Source organism: Gossypium hirsutum, chromosome A02 (genome assembly GCF_007990345.1).
Source record: "Gossypium hirsutum isolate 1008001.06 chromosome A02, Gossypium_hirsutum_v2.1, whole genome shotgun sequence".
NCBI lineage: Eukaryota > Viridiplantae > Streptophyta > Magnoliopsida > Malvales > Malvaceae > Gossypium > Gossypium hirsutum.
In genome coordinates this window covers 52,908,930-52,924,992 of record NC_053425.1, presented here as the reverse complement: position 1 = coordinate 52,924,992, position 16,063 = coordinate 52,908,930, and the positions used below count along the sequence as shown (strand labels likewise).

The 16,063-nt window shown below is 35.1% G+C and overlaps 1 protein-coding gene across 1 annotated transcript in view; it reads left to right on the top strand.

Moving 5' to 3' along the window:
- LOC121211293 (uncharacterized) overlaps positions 1 to 5,644 on the top strand; it is a 44,851-nt gene extending 39,207 nt beyond the window's left edge. The window contains exon 4 of the mRNA XM_041083945.1: positions 5,540 to 5,644. Within this exon, the coding sequence (XP_040939879.1) occupies positions 5,540 to 5,644 (105 nt within the window). The remainder of the gene's footprint in view (positions 1 to 5,539) is intronic.
- Positions 5,645 to 16,063: the final 10,419 nt, after the last annotated feature.

Genomic DNA, 16,063 nt, shown 5'->3' with positions numbered 1-16,063 from the left:
AGATAATTGTGGCATAGCCACCAGGACGCTTCCTCCAAAATATAACCCATGTCCCCATGCAACAAATATTCATTCATGGCATACATCATACAGATTTAAATCAACATGCTTTTCAGACAAAATTAACCCTAGGGGCATATTGGTCATTTACACCTAGGGTATCATGGTAATTTTCCATACATAAGGGTATTGTAGTGATTTAGCTACTTCTAGGGTTTTCATGCATATCTTATCCATTTACGTACTATCAGAATACTTACTGCACATACTTACCAAATTGAGCCCGTTGGCCCATGAACCCGATTTTTGGCCCATTAAGCCCACATTATCAAAATGTATGAAATCACACGTACTGCAGTTTATTACCTTCAGAATACCAAACATATAAACCCAACTATCTTACGAGCATTCGCACACTCGCAAATTCCCAAAATACCAACTTTTCGGCATTTCGGCTTTTCGGCTTTTGCCGATCTAGTCTATGAGAGGGTGTCAGTTACACACCTGTTTTACGATGATTCGTTGTCAAGATCCACGCACGAACTGCCTACAATTAAATCACTAACATATTACTCTAGATATCGAATTAATACTGAGTAAATAGCCCCTTACCATATTCGGCCAAACATGCTTAGAACCTTCTTGCTCTTACCTTGTTGCCGAACTATGTCTTAAATCCAAAGATCTGATCGTTCCACTTGTCCAAGCCCTTGATCAGCAGCCTCTAAATCACACCATTTACCAAAGCAGAACAGTTATTACAACCCCTTAGGGCTACAAGTCCAAATCGACAGCCTCCCTAACATTTAGGGATTTCGGCCTTTCCTAAAATACGAAAGAAAGACTATGTTTTGAAACTACTTACCATCGATTCCTTCGAACAATGTTTCCAATTGATGCCTACTTAAATCCAATGCCGCTCTACCCTCAAACGATCACCAAAGTCAAGCCTTCAGTGTTTTCAATATTCGGCTAAGTCCCTATGAAAGTGGGGTTTTCGACTTTTTTGCAACTGCGTAGAAAAAGATGAATTAATAGGGTTTTACTGTGGTCTTGTCGAAAAAAACTTGAGGTTTAAAGGAGGAAAGAATCGGCCAAAGGTGATAAGCAAAATAAGAGAATTTTGCTAGGAAAAATCAGCACAGAAGAAAGTGTACCTTTCGGGATTTCGGGTTTTTATGGCCAAAGGCTATGAAGGTTTTGAAACGTCTGAAGGGAAGGATGGAGATGAACAAGAGGTTAGAAGGGTTCGGCTATGAAGGAGAAAGGAGAATAAGAACAAGGTTGATAAAGAGAGGGGAGAAAAATGAAGAGGGAAATGGTCAGCAAACGACCCAACTTCCCCTTAATGCCGGATTTATACTGACCTTAACCCTAGCCGAATTTTGCCTCCCTAAAGCTCCCCTTGGCCGGCCAACTCTTGCTCCTCAAGAGTCCATTATTCGGCCAACACAGCTCTCCCTAATCATCTCCTAAATTCTCTCCCTTATCCCCTCCTTACTCAATCTCTTGAGCAACTCCAACTCTTCCTAACAGTCTTTCAATTCAGTTCCACTACTTACCTTTTCCATTCATAAAAATTAATCCCTTATTTGCTGTCATTGTGACTTGAACATGGGTCCTCCCAATCATCCACACGCCACTTATAGCATTCCCAGTGGCGTCACTTAGCCACTTTACCACATGTTTCCTTGTGATTTATTTTACACAATTAATACCTAAAAGCCCAATTAACCAGAACCCCTTTTTCTTATGGAATTAAAATTAATTAAAACTACCGGGTTTTACCTTAGGCTTGGGCCTTCTAGAGGCCCACTAATATACTTAATCCTACGACAAACAAATAGGACACAGAATTTTTAAAATTTTCCAACATTTTTAAAATTCCTGAAAATTGGGGCGTTACAAAACCCCTATGTGTTGAATGTAAGTTTAATGGATGTGACGTGCATATCTACTGCATACAAATGATATTCTACTTAGGTTGCATATGGGTTGGGAATTATGGAATGGAGGAAGTATATGAGGATCGCATGGTTGCCTGACAATCGTGGATCCACTGATGGCTTTTAAGCCCAATATGTAAATGAAGGTTGTTCCGCAACTAGGCTACCCTGGATATGTATCGGTTGGGTGGGTCGATATTTATATCCCCACATGCTGTGTAATGGGGGACGGAGTTGGTGTGTAGCGGATGGATTATTGGGATGGGATTGCACTGCATTGCACTACATGTATGATGTATGGTGGTTGATGTATGCTTAATGTTTGTTCGAGGGATGTACACACTGAGTTTGTGAAAACTCACCTCCTCTTTTATTTTTCTCAGGTGATGCTCAATAGGAGGTTCGATGTCTAGAGGGACTCTGGGTGGTCAGCTAGCGAGACAGCTTGGACTTGTTTGTTCTACTAAAATAAAAAAGAAGACCATTTAGTTTCTAATTTATTAAGTGGTTTTAGACTGGATTGTAATAAGGCCTCCCCTTTTTCTTGTTATTTGGATTATTATTTTTATGCGGTGTAATTATGAGAGGTTGAACATGGTTTCTTGAATTATAGCATGTTTACTACGTTTCTGCAACTAAATTCTTAAATGATAAGTTTTCTTAAATCAAATGTTTTAAACAAGGCTTTCACAACTAAAAAGAGTGTTTTCATAAGATAACTAAGGTTTCATATCTTAAGGAAGGGTTTTCAATGAAAACAAGGTTTTCGATTAAACACTTCAATGTGACATGCCAGATTCGGCCATAGCGTCCGGTCCGGGTTTGGGGTGTTAATTACTGTTTCATTACCTCTTCCTACCTGTATCATTTGCACAATATACGTCATAAGCATAAACATCAACCAATTACACAAGCTTGACACAAGCCTAAATATCATCATCAAGACACAAGTTAGTGCATTTATACATAACTCTTTTGGAATCAACCACATGATAAGCCATTTCGTAAGAAAATATATCTTTTGGTTCATACAACCTTTTCATGAACATAAGTATATTTACATTTGGACACTCACCATTTCGATGTATATCATTAAGATTAAGCATGATATAATTCAACTATAAGCTTGATACAAGCCTAAACATCATCAACAACACATGTTAGTGCATCAATTCATAATTCACTTTAATTAACATAAAGTAAGTCATTATACATGAACAACATCATTTGAAATCATTAATTTCATGAACATAGACATACTTTCATTGAACATTTCCTTTTAAATCCTTTTCATAGATTCATGACATAAGCCATTCAAATACTTACCATTCCTTTCCTTTTCATGCCTGTTGAACCATTTAGAATAACATCGGATACGCGGGAAAGCTCACACAAAGTGTGCTCAACATACAATCTTAACCTTTCCTTTTCCTTTACATCATTCCTCACTCGAGCTATGAAATGGGTCTGCTTACACAAGTTGACAGTCAGAATGTAAGCTACGTGATGTTGCTCACACAAGCTGTTGAGTATTCGCAACAAATGCAGGACCTCAGCCATTAGTAGGATATTCAAGACCAGCACATAAAACATGGTAAACCTAATGACATGTCATTTGTATCATATGTATTCCTAAGGTTCAACTGAGACTCGACATTCGTCAATGCATCATTGCCTCGTTACATTGGTATATCAATTTATTTACATTAAAACAACACAATAAGCATTCAATTTAAACAACATTATATCGAGTATAGTTCATACGAACTTACTTGACTAAATTACAACAATGACTAAGTACAAAGGCTATTTGGTAATTTTCTCTTCTCCTCGATTTTCCACTTGTTATTGATCTAAATTAACAATTTCATTCAATTCATTAATTTAGACAGGAAAACCAATTCACTTTATGCAATTTAGTCCTTTTTGACATTTTTACAAATTGCCCCCAATATTTTACTTTTATTGAATTTAGTCCCTGAGCCTAAAACATGCAAACTAACCATTTTTCTCAAATTTAAGCTTAGCCGAATTTATTAGGGCCTTACTATACCCCATATTTGCTATTATTACACATTAAATCCTTGTATTTTTACTATTTCAATAATTTAATCCTTAATCGTTAAATTCATCAAAATCACTTAACAAAATACTTATAAATAACAACTAATACTTCAAATTCATCATTTAACATCTAAAATCACAAAGATTTATTAATGGTAACATTCAAAATCATTAACAGTTTCACAAACGAAGGCGTGGGATAGCTGGACCTAGTTGCAACGATCTCAAAAACATAAAAATTATTAGAAATGAGGCCAAATTGACATTTCATGCTAGCATTTGAATTTGTTGAAACCTCAAAGCTTTAAAATGGCTTCTTCCCCCTTTTACAATTCAATTATGAAGACTTTTAAAAGATGATAAAAGCTTTTGTTTTATTTCATTCAATTTAATTGAACAAATTACCATTTTAACCTTTGTTAATAATTAAAAAAAACACTGAATCCATGTCCATATTTGTCCACTAACTCCTTAAATTGTTTATTTACCATTTAAGTCCATTTACCTTTGTTCATTAAGCCATTTATCATTTATCTTTATTCATTAAGCCATTTAATCACTCAAATCTAATAGTGATCAAATCTTACATCCTTTACGATTTAGTCCTTTTTAATTAATTAACTATCTAAACATTAAAATTTCTTAACGAAACTTTAATACAACCTTAATAAAAATTCATAAATATTTATAAAAATATACTTCGTCAATATTTATAAAAATATTTACGATTTGGTTTATAGAAACGAGTCTCGATACCTCAATTTCTAAAATCGCTTGACTTTAGGGTCATACCACTTAAACCTAATTGCTATTCCATTTACCATAAATCAATAAATAAATTTTTATCATTACACCATATATTATTCGTAAATATTAAATAATAATATTTATAAACTTACACGTCAGATTTGTGGCCCCAAAACCACTATTCTAACACTATTGAAAAATGAGTTGTTACAATTGCCCCGAACCAAATTTCATTTCATTATCAACTTCAGATCGCCATTTTTTAACTCCTGAATTCATTAAAGAAACAGGGGTTTAGTCCTCAATTTTTCCAATATAGAACCATCGTTATTTAGAGCTAAATGAGTGTTCAATGCTCAAAGTGCAAACAATGATGATTTTCGACTAAGTGCATCTACAACCACATTAGCCTTTCCCAGTTGATAATCAATAACCAGATAATAATCTTTTAGTAGCTCTAACCAACGTCGTTGTCTCAAATTTAGTTCCTTCTATATCATTAAATACTTTAAACTTTTGTGATCAGTATGCACATGACATTTCTCACTGTATAAATAATGCCTCCATATGTTCAAAGCAAAGAAAATTGTGGCTAACTTGAGATCATGAGTCGGATAATTTCTTTCTTGTGGCTTTAACTGTTGAGAAGCATAAGCTACTACTTTCCCTGACTGCATCAACACGCAACCCAAACCATTGAGAGACGCATCACTGTAAACAACATATTCTATCCCATATTCAGACTAAGTTAATACTGGAGCTTATGTTTACATGTCTTTCAGTTGATCAAAACTCTGTTGACACTTATTAGACCAAACAAAGTTGATATTTTCTATAGCAACCTAGTCATAGATGAAGCAATGATTGAGAAGTTTTTAACAAAATGATGGTAGTAACCTACTAAACCTAGAAAACTTCGCACTCCTGAAACATTTTTTGGAGCTTTCCAACTCATTACAGTAGAAACTTTACTCATATTGACTCGAATCCTATCAGTTGATATCACATGACCTAGAAATCCAACCTCGTAAAGCCAGGATTCACACTTACTAAATTTCGCATACAACTGCTTTTCTCGCAAACTCTGTAACATGATTCTTAGGTGCTGAGTATGTTTAGATTTTATTTTAGAATAGATCAATATGTCGTCAATAAACACAACCAAGAATATATCCAAATGAGGCTAAAAAGCTTGATTCATCAAATCCATAAATGCAGTAGGAGCATTTGTTAATCCAAATGGCATTACCAAAAAATCATAGTGGCCATAACGAGTTCAGAAAGTAGTCTTTTAACTCACAACTAATAATACCCAGATCTGAGATCTATCTTTGAAAACACTGTGACTCCTTTAATTGATCAAACAAATTGTCTATATGTGGCAAGGGATACTTATTATTTATTATAGCTTTATTCAACTATTTGTAGTCAATACACAATCTTAAGGAGCTATTTTTCTTTTTCACAAATAGCATAGGTGCCCCCATAGGGAGATACGCTTGGTCGAATAAACCCTCTTTCTAACAATTCTTGCAACTAAGCTTTCAACTCTTTTAACTCAGCTGGTGTCATACGATACAGTGATATCAATATTGGTGCAGTTCCAAGAACCATATCAATAACAAACTCAACCTTACACTTAGGTGACAAACTCGATAACTTTTCTATAAATACATTAGTAAACTCATTAACAATTGGTGATCTAACTTCAATTCTAAATCTCGGGTATCAAGTATATATGCTAAAAATGCCTCACTACCTTTATGTATCAATTTCTATGTGAAAATAGCTGAAATGATTCTAGTGATACTGTTCGATCTGTCAGATTCAACTAAAATCATTTCTCTTATCTGACATTTCAAATCAATTTCCATGGCATCATGTAGTGATAACCAATCCGTACCTAGAATAATATCATATTCCTAAAAGGGTAATAACATCAAATCAGCATGGAATTCACAGCCTTTAATTTTCAGTGGAGATTTACGACAGACTAAGTTAACTATCACATTCTGACCTAGTTGATTAGTAACTTGGATATCATATTCAGTTAATTCAACTGGTAGTTTCTTTTCCATTACTAATTAGTGCAAATATAAGAATGAGTTGACCTAGGGTCAATCAGTGCACATACAGTAATATAAAAGAGATAAAATTTACCAGCGATCACCTTGGGTGTAGTAGCTTCCTCTCTGGCTCGGATGGCATATGTTCAAACAGGTGCTTCAATCTTTGATCTGACAACTGTATCTTTCAGTCCTATACGAGGGGCTTCAATATTATTGCTCTGGCCTGAATGTCTACTTTTCTGAGATATAGATAATTGCTTTTCTTTCTGTTCTTCACTTCCCCTTATCTGTTTCAGACAATTTCACACAAATTGATCTGTTGATCCACATCTATAACATACCCCCATTTTGCTTATGCAATCACCATTATGAAATTTTCTGCAATGTTTACAAGATGACTTTGGAACATTTTGCCCACTTCCCACACTGCCTCGAGGCTTTGTAGGAGGTTTAAAATCATGCTGAACTGATTTATTTTTGCTCAGATGCTTAGATGCTGAAGTAGCTTGACTAAAGTCTTCTCTAGTTTTCTTTATTGGTGGTAAAGAAATTGACTTGGAGAAACCTATTTTATTAATTTCTTGAATCCCTCTATCACTTTTCCATTTATGGTTGTACACTTCTTCCATTTCTATGCATGATCAGATAGAACAAAAAATTCTCAAATTTTATTACCTCCGATCATTATTTTGATTTCATCATTCAGGCCATCTTAAAATGGGATGTACATTCTTCTTTGGTAGGGAAAATTTCTCGAGTATTTTTACTGAGGTATACAAACTCTCTTTCGCATCAACCATTGATTTATTTCCTTACTTTAATTCAAGAATTTCTCTTTTCATCTTATTCAGATACCCTTTGCCAACATATATCTTTTTGAACTCAATCTGGAAGAAATCCCAAGAAACTTTATCTCTTGGTACCACTACTGTCAACCTAGTCCACCAACTATACGTTTCCTCTTTTAATAGTGAAACGACACATATAAGAAAATCATCAGGAGAGCAAGTTATTTCTTCAAAAACTCATAGGATATTCTGAAGCCAATACTCAGCTTTAACTGGATCATCCTCTAACTTAACTCGGAATTCTTCAGCACCACACTTCCTAAGCTTTTCAATCAGTATAGGTTGACTAGAACGAGCCACAGGAGGATGTGGAGGTGCAACATGAGGTATAATAGGGGGTGGAGGTTGATGAGCCACAATATTTATTTACATAAATTCTTTAAACCACTGGTTCATAAACTCGAAGAACATGTTTTTAAGTTCATTTTTAGATGCTTATGGAATTGGAATATTACTACTCGTCCCTTGTTCTATGTTCGGTACATTACTATTAACCTCATCAGTGTCAGCACGATCAGATCTGGCCGACATCTTTACAATCTATAAGAAAAACAAATGTTAGATAAGATCAAACACATCATACTATCATAGGTTTATATGGTATGTAATTCTAGACTTTACAGATGCTACTTTAGTTTGAGAACTGACTAAGCCATAACTCTAATACCACTAAATGTAGCACCCTTAACTCGTTTCCGTCGCCGGACTAGGGTTACATAGTGTTACCGTACAAATTGGAACAAATAACTTCAAAGTAGATTAATAATGCTATTTATTAATAATTATTAAATATCATATAAATCCAACAAGTATACACATTTGGGCCTTAAATTGAACATTCAAGGCCCTAAAAATAGCTCAAAATCAAAACGAGACTAATTTGAAATAATTCAAAAAATCTGAGGAAAAGTTAGAAATTTAGAAAATAGGGGTCACATGGCCGTATGACTAGCCCAGACCATGTAGTGTTCAGAAAATGAGACACACAGCCGTGTCCCAGCCCATGTCTTAAACCGTGTAACTCACTAACTTAGATCACATGACTATGTCGTAGGCCGTGTAACTCTTTAACTTGATACACATGGATGTGTGACAGATCGTGAGCCAGACCATGTGACTCATTGACTTGATACACACAGCCGTGTCTTGGATCGTGTTTGGCACACAGCTGTGTGGCAGCCGGTGTCCAAGGCATGTACACCAAAATAAACCTTAAACACCAAGTTTACCATTTCAACATTTCTTAGACACCAAGCAATCCAAATACTAGCCCTTAGACCTATTCAAATTATCATTAAACCTACTCAAATCATGCCAAACCAACTATTTTAAGTGCTTAACCAATGTACCCTCATTGGTACCCCAATTATACATGTATGTACAATGATATAAATCATCAACCATTCAATAATTCAAACATACAAACATATTCTATTTGAGCCAATTATCCAACCTCCTAATTTACCAAGTTAAAATCAAACTTATACCAATTGTTATTCTTAGCTAAGCTAACCAAAATCAAACTACAAACAACATTTAAAAAACTTATGTTTATCACCACACTTAGCAACCATATAGTATCTTCACATTATGAAACAAACATAAATCTATTACATGCCATATAATCCAAAACGAACATTCAAAAACTATCGAAATCGGATGGATAGTGTGACTTGGGTGCTAATCTGGTCTTCCATCCTACAAAAAGATATCTACAAGAAAATGCAAATCACACAAGTAAGCTTATTGAAGCTTAATATGTTCGACGGATAGAAACAATGAATCTTACCAAAATAAATATAACAAATTAATGAAATATAATTCCACAACTAATGTTTCCTGTCATCCACAATTTCAAACCAGTGAATTATATAGCTCAATTCAATTTTCAAATATTCATTTTTCGAAAAGCATACATGTCCATAACGAAATCACCTCAAGATATCAAGTACAAAACATACCTTTCGAAGTCTTTAAATACATAATTAATCCAATAATTATGACCTGATTAATGGCTTACAAATACGAGTACACAAATTGTCTTACCAATAACACACCAAGTGCTTATAAGATCTAATCCAACCACGACATTGAGTGCCTAGCCCGTAGGTAAACATCCCTCCAAAACACACCTCGGCACTAAGTGTCAGCTCGAAGGCTTTACATCCGCCTTTGGTAACATGCCAAAATCAAGGAGTAATACACGATGGCTTGCAACAAATGCTAAACCTCGGTATACTCAGGAAATATATAATTCATGTAACATGTCCTCCTTCTCAAGCCCCGTATAACACGTCATGTAATCAGTCGTACTCTATCCCGCATTCATTTGACCCAAACATAGTAATTTAATAGGCATTTTTTGAGTAATTCCACTTTATTAATATAACAATTAATATCCATTATTCCATAGCATAATATTATACAATTCATATAGATATTAAATTAAAAGTCGAACAAACTTACTTGGACTGAATTGTAATAGATGTACAAGTTTAGGGACTATTCTACAATTTTTGCTTTTTCTGCGTAAATCAATAGGGTCTTGATCTAAAATGTAAAATTTTCCCTTTATTAGCTTATATTCATATGCTAATTAATTATGCATTGTGAATGTATGAAAAGAGTTTAACACATAATTTGCTCTTATGAGAATATTATTGAATGAGCGCAAATTGTTAGTAAAGCCTTATGTTGTGATTTTACTTGTTGAAATCACAATGAGTGAGTTTTAGTGGTGAGAGTATCAAGCCTTCAAAGTGCAAGGATGAGGGAAATTATCAAAATGTGCGATTGAGAAGGTTCACTTTCTAATTGTTGAAGAGAATGGATATTAATACTAAGCTAACTCCATAGACGTAAGAAAACTGAATAGCAGAAACAACCTTCTTGTGTTCTGTGTCTTTACAATTTTCATTTGGTGATTGAAGGAGTAACCACAGCCTTAAACACCACTTCATTTTAGTAGTTTGATTCTTAGCAACAATTTTATTATTTCAGATTTTTATATAATCAAATTAATATATTATATCATTATATATTTTATATAAACGTTAACATTTAAATCTTATAAATTTGAACAATTGTTAACTTTGAATATTTACTGTTCATATATAATAATTGCATTAAAAAATTTTATATTTATAACTACTATTTTTAAAATTTTACTTTTATTTATAATTTAACATGAAAATTCACTATTATTTATAATTTATAAAATAATTATAGAATATTTATAATATATTTCCATAAATTTGGAATTTTTTAGATATTTAATCATATTTATCTTGGGCTTGAGCTCAGATTGATTTTGGGCTCGGATCAACTCGGGTTTGAGCTTTCTCAAGTTTTTATTTTCTCATAGTCAAATTTTCTCGAATTTGAATCATTATGGGCTCAAAGTGATATGGATGAGTTTTCGTGCAATGCCCTCAACCCGATCTGGATCTCAAGTGTTACCACTCTATTACAGACTCATACTAAGACAAAATATGCAAACTTTCAGAAATATAGATATCATATTTAGTGATGCTACCTGACTAACTTATGTTTGGGTATATGTTATGTACTTACAACTACTGAACAAAACTTTTATCTCAGTGAGGTCTTATAAGATCATATAAATCATACTTATTTACAATGTTCTACCTATTTTGCCTCTAACCAATTTTATTGGCACATTGTTACTATTTACATATTTTGTTTGCTCTACAAGGTTCAAAAATGAATTTGTTAGCTTATTCACAGTATTTTTATCAAATTCGAACACTCCACTTTACTCGATCTATATGCATAACAACCTATCTTGCCATTCTTTGGTGTAACCTTGGCATTGTCTGTAACACCCGAAACACGGCCCAGACGTTACGGCCGAATCCAGCGTGTCACATTGAAGCGTTACTATAAAATTCATGTTTTATCTAAAATCTTTCTTAGTGATTAAAGAATATTTTCGTTTTAAATTAAACTGAATGGAAGCTGCGCACCAGGTAGGATCCAAGAAAAGAGGAGGTGAGTCAATTAGACTGCTTAAGTACCTAGCTCTTCCATGATTCAATCCTAGACATGCACACATCCATTGCCACACTTTAAGCTTATTACTTGTCCACGAACAACAAGTTAAGTTTAAGTCTATTAAAATATTTATTTCCTTTGAAAACATTTACGTTGCGGAAGCTTTGCTCGGTTATCGTGATATTCTGAAAATAAGTAACTTTTATAAAATGCGCCCTAGAGCTAACCAATTTTAAGGAATCAATTTAAGTGATGTGAATCTCAAGTTGAAAATGATTTAAGTAATTTAAAAATCCAAAATAAAAATAATAGAGCGGCCTCATTACAACTTTAACCAAAATAGAAATAATAAAAAATAAATGCGAAATTTAAAAGGAAGATAATCGAAACTTATTTAAAAACCAGAAATTTAATCTTCGTGGCCACTCTGAATCCCGCCCAGCTTTAAGTCCACCAACTAGGGCTCACCTGCAAGGATGGAAGAGAAAGGGGGTGAGTTTGGAAAACTCAGTGTGTATGTAAAACCCATCCTAAGCCCAAGTCAACTCAAGCCCATTGGGCCTAAGCCCTATTCAGATAATAGCGGGTACTGGGCCGAAGCCCTTTTCAGAATACAATAAACTGGGCCTTAGCCCCTTTTCAGATAACAGTATGGCCCATAGGCCCATTCCAGAACAGAACAGACATATTCGTGTATGCAAGACCAATCCAGCCTATAACCAACCACTACACTCCACCCGTACCAGCCCTACACTCCATGTGGGGAATAGCTCAACCCACCTAGCCCTACACTCCACAGTTGCAGCATTGCTGCTCAGATATCAGTAAGTTGAGGCAAAGCCTCCAGTACGTGGACAAGCCACTTTCAGTACTTACTCCATCAATAACCCAGTCCCATGCATCAGATAATAATAACATGGCATGCAGTAACTAGTAATAGTCAAACATGCATTCTGGTCAACCCTAACCCTAGGGGTATATCAGTAATCTTACTCATTGGAGTAAAACTGTAAACTTTCCACCTATAAAGGTATTTCAGTAATTTTATCAGTTTTAAGGGTTTTCATGAATGTTACGGTCCTTACTAGCCCATTTGTCATCGCAGTAATTTATTTATCTCAATTTCACAATTTTAGCCATTGGGCCCTAAAACCCCTAATAGGCCCTACAGTGTCCATTAGCAATTTAAGCCCATTTAATTCAAGTTTTATGACCAGTTTACCGGTTTAAGCAGTTTCGATTCTACAGTCTAACAGAACATACTTATTGCCTATTTTTTTATATTATACATTTTTTATTTTATTATTATTACCCGTATGGGCCCGTAAGCCCATTGGGTCCAATTTTAGCCTATCAAGGCCCAATTACTGAAGTGCACAAAATTTCACACATGACTAACTTACCACTTTACAATTTCAGATCTAATGATTTTTAAACGTCTTGCGAGCACTACCACACTCACAAGCCCACGAAATGCCAGAATTTCGGCATTTCGGCTTTTGCCGAATTGAACTATGAGAGGGTGTTCGATACACACCTGATTTAGAATGGTACATTGGAGAGATCCACTCTCATGAACTGCCTACAATTGGATTACTACCTCGTCAATCTAAATATCAAAAACAAACTACGTTTTTAACCCCTTACCATATTCGGCCAACACAGCCTTAGATCCCAGAGTTCTTTACCTTTTTCCGAAATATGGGTTAGTTCTGAAGAGCCAACCGAATTAGTCCTCAAGCCCTTTGTTGTACGTCCCCTTACTCACGCTAACGTTTACAAAACCAAACAGAAAGAGGCACAAAACCCTTAGTCCAAAACCCTAGCCACCCACAAGGGTTTCGGCTTTTCTTAATTCCTAAAATAAAGAAATAGTTTCGAAAACTTACCATCAGTTCCTTCAGCCAATGATTCCACTTTAGTTCTTATTCGCTTCTGATGTAGATCTAACCTCAACCCCTAGCAGAAGTCAGCCCTTTTTTGGTCTAAAGATTCGGCTATGCCCCTAAAACTATGGGATTTTCGGCTTTTTGAAACAGTGAATAATATGAGATATAAGTGTTTTTTAGAGGCTTTGTCGATAGAACTTTAGGGTTTTAGAAGAAGAAAGAATCGACCACAAGATGGAGAAGAATCAGATATTTGGCTAGGAGAAATCGGCACAGAAGAAATAGAGGTTCTCAAGATTTCGGCTTTTGTGTATAAGGCTTAGGAACAAATGATTAGAAAGTGGAGATTAGAAGAATAGTAGAAAGATTCGGCTATAGAGGAAAAGAAGAAGAAGAGAAAATAGATGAAGAGAGGAGAAAATAAGAAAAGAAAAGAATTGTCAGAGATGGCACCCCATACACAAAAAGAAAAATAAATCCTAAAGGCCAAAGATATATGGCACTTATTAGCTATGGCCGAATGAGTGTAAATCGGCATAGGTATTCTTCCTAAATTCCAATTCCCCGAATTGCTCCTTGATTTTTGGCCAAATTCAATGTTTGAATTTCATTCAAACTCCTAACCGATCAGCAGCCCACCACTTGCACCGCTTCAGCATGCTCTAAAGAGTCCTGATCAGACCCAAACTCTTTCCCCACGCGTGCAACAAAAATCCCATCCTTACGTGCGCGAGATGAGGCTCAAACCCCAGACCTCCGTCCGCCCTGCGCCCTTGCGCCTTCGCCCAAGCTACTGGCCACTGCACCATGCTTCCTTTATTAATATATGGTCACAATTAATTTTAACCTTTAACCCGCTTCAGTTCTAGCCTGCCTTAAAAATAAAACGGAATTCGCCCGTGCCAAGACTAGAACTTGTGCCCTTGTGGAACTCATAGCACCCTACTGCCACTGCCCCACAAGTGTCCTTGTAGCATAACTCGGTCGCAACTTTTCTTAAACCTTACTTTAGTGCGACCTGGCTTCTAAAATAAAAACAAGCCTTTGCGTGCGGCAACACTCGAACCTAGGCACTATACCACACTTCCAGCGCCTCTGCCACTGGATCGAGCTTCCCTTTGTGTGACCTTTTAACCCCAACTATGTATAAGGCATCCCTGCGTCGTTCCCTGATATAGAGAAAAATAAAACACTTTTGCACATGCTGGGAGTCGAACCCCAGCTCTCCTTTCCATTACCTAGCATGCTAACCACTGGGCCAGGTACGCTTCTTCATGCCCAGTCTTGCCCAATTTATTTTATAAGCCTTATGCCCAGATTCCCTCTATGAGGCAAAAATTAAAACAATTTTTTTCCTAGAGTTTAAACCCCAAAACAACAATACTTTTATATATATATATATTCCTATCTAATAATAGTAATTATAATAAATATATCTAATAATAAAAATTTCAAATATCAATAATACAGTAAGTAATAATAGTAATTTTCATAAAATTTTCAAACATACATACAGTAATATTTTTCTAATAATAATAATTTTATCTCATAATACTAATTAAAATTTCATAAAAATTTAAAATATACGTAATAATAAATATAGTAAAAATTTTCTAGTAGTAATTTAATTCAAAATTTTTTTCTTAAACGATAATATTTAAAACTTCTTAATTATTCAAGTTTTCTTTTATCCGAATCCCAGACTCAAAGCCCAACTCTTCTAGGCCCCAAATTCAGGGTGTTACAACTTTACCCTCCTTAAAGAAATTTCATCCTCAAAATTTCCAAAACTAAAATAATCATGTAACACTATGCTACTATGCTACCGCTATGCACTCTGATCTAAATAATTTTAATACGACCGAGAACATCTAATTACCAAAATAAATAAACACTTTATCACACACGTATACAATTCGTACCCAAACATCACGCACTCCTAACTAGAATAAGCTTGGCAATCTTGAGCTCGATGTTCCTGTGACCCGCATCTAAAGCATGCTCCTGTCTTCCTATGACACTCACCCGGATGACGCCTGTTGCAGTTCTTGCAGGTCGAAAAGTTTGGTCGTGTCTTAACATGTTTCACAGAACGAGGCTCTGTTCTTTGAGAACTAGGATCCTTCCTTTTCTTACACTCCAAGCACCCTACTTGAAGCGTTTCCCTAATTTCCTTAATTTTGGTATCCAATACTTCCTCTACCACTTTCCTTACTAACTCGGCCAGTGCCTCAGTACAAAGCTCCGAGTTACCGCTACCCGAAGTTGGCAGACTTTGCTTACCCTCAGAATCCATATCAATACTCTGCATTACCAGTACAGATATGACTGCCGGGATTCAGTGTGCCACATCAGATTTCAGAAAACTTAGAAGAATCTAACCTCTTTAAATCAAATTCTCAAAACATGTGTATTTTGAAAAAAGACAAGTTTGAAAGAAAAAAAAAGTCTCTTTAAAACAAAAATTTTCCAAAAAATCAAATTTT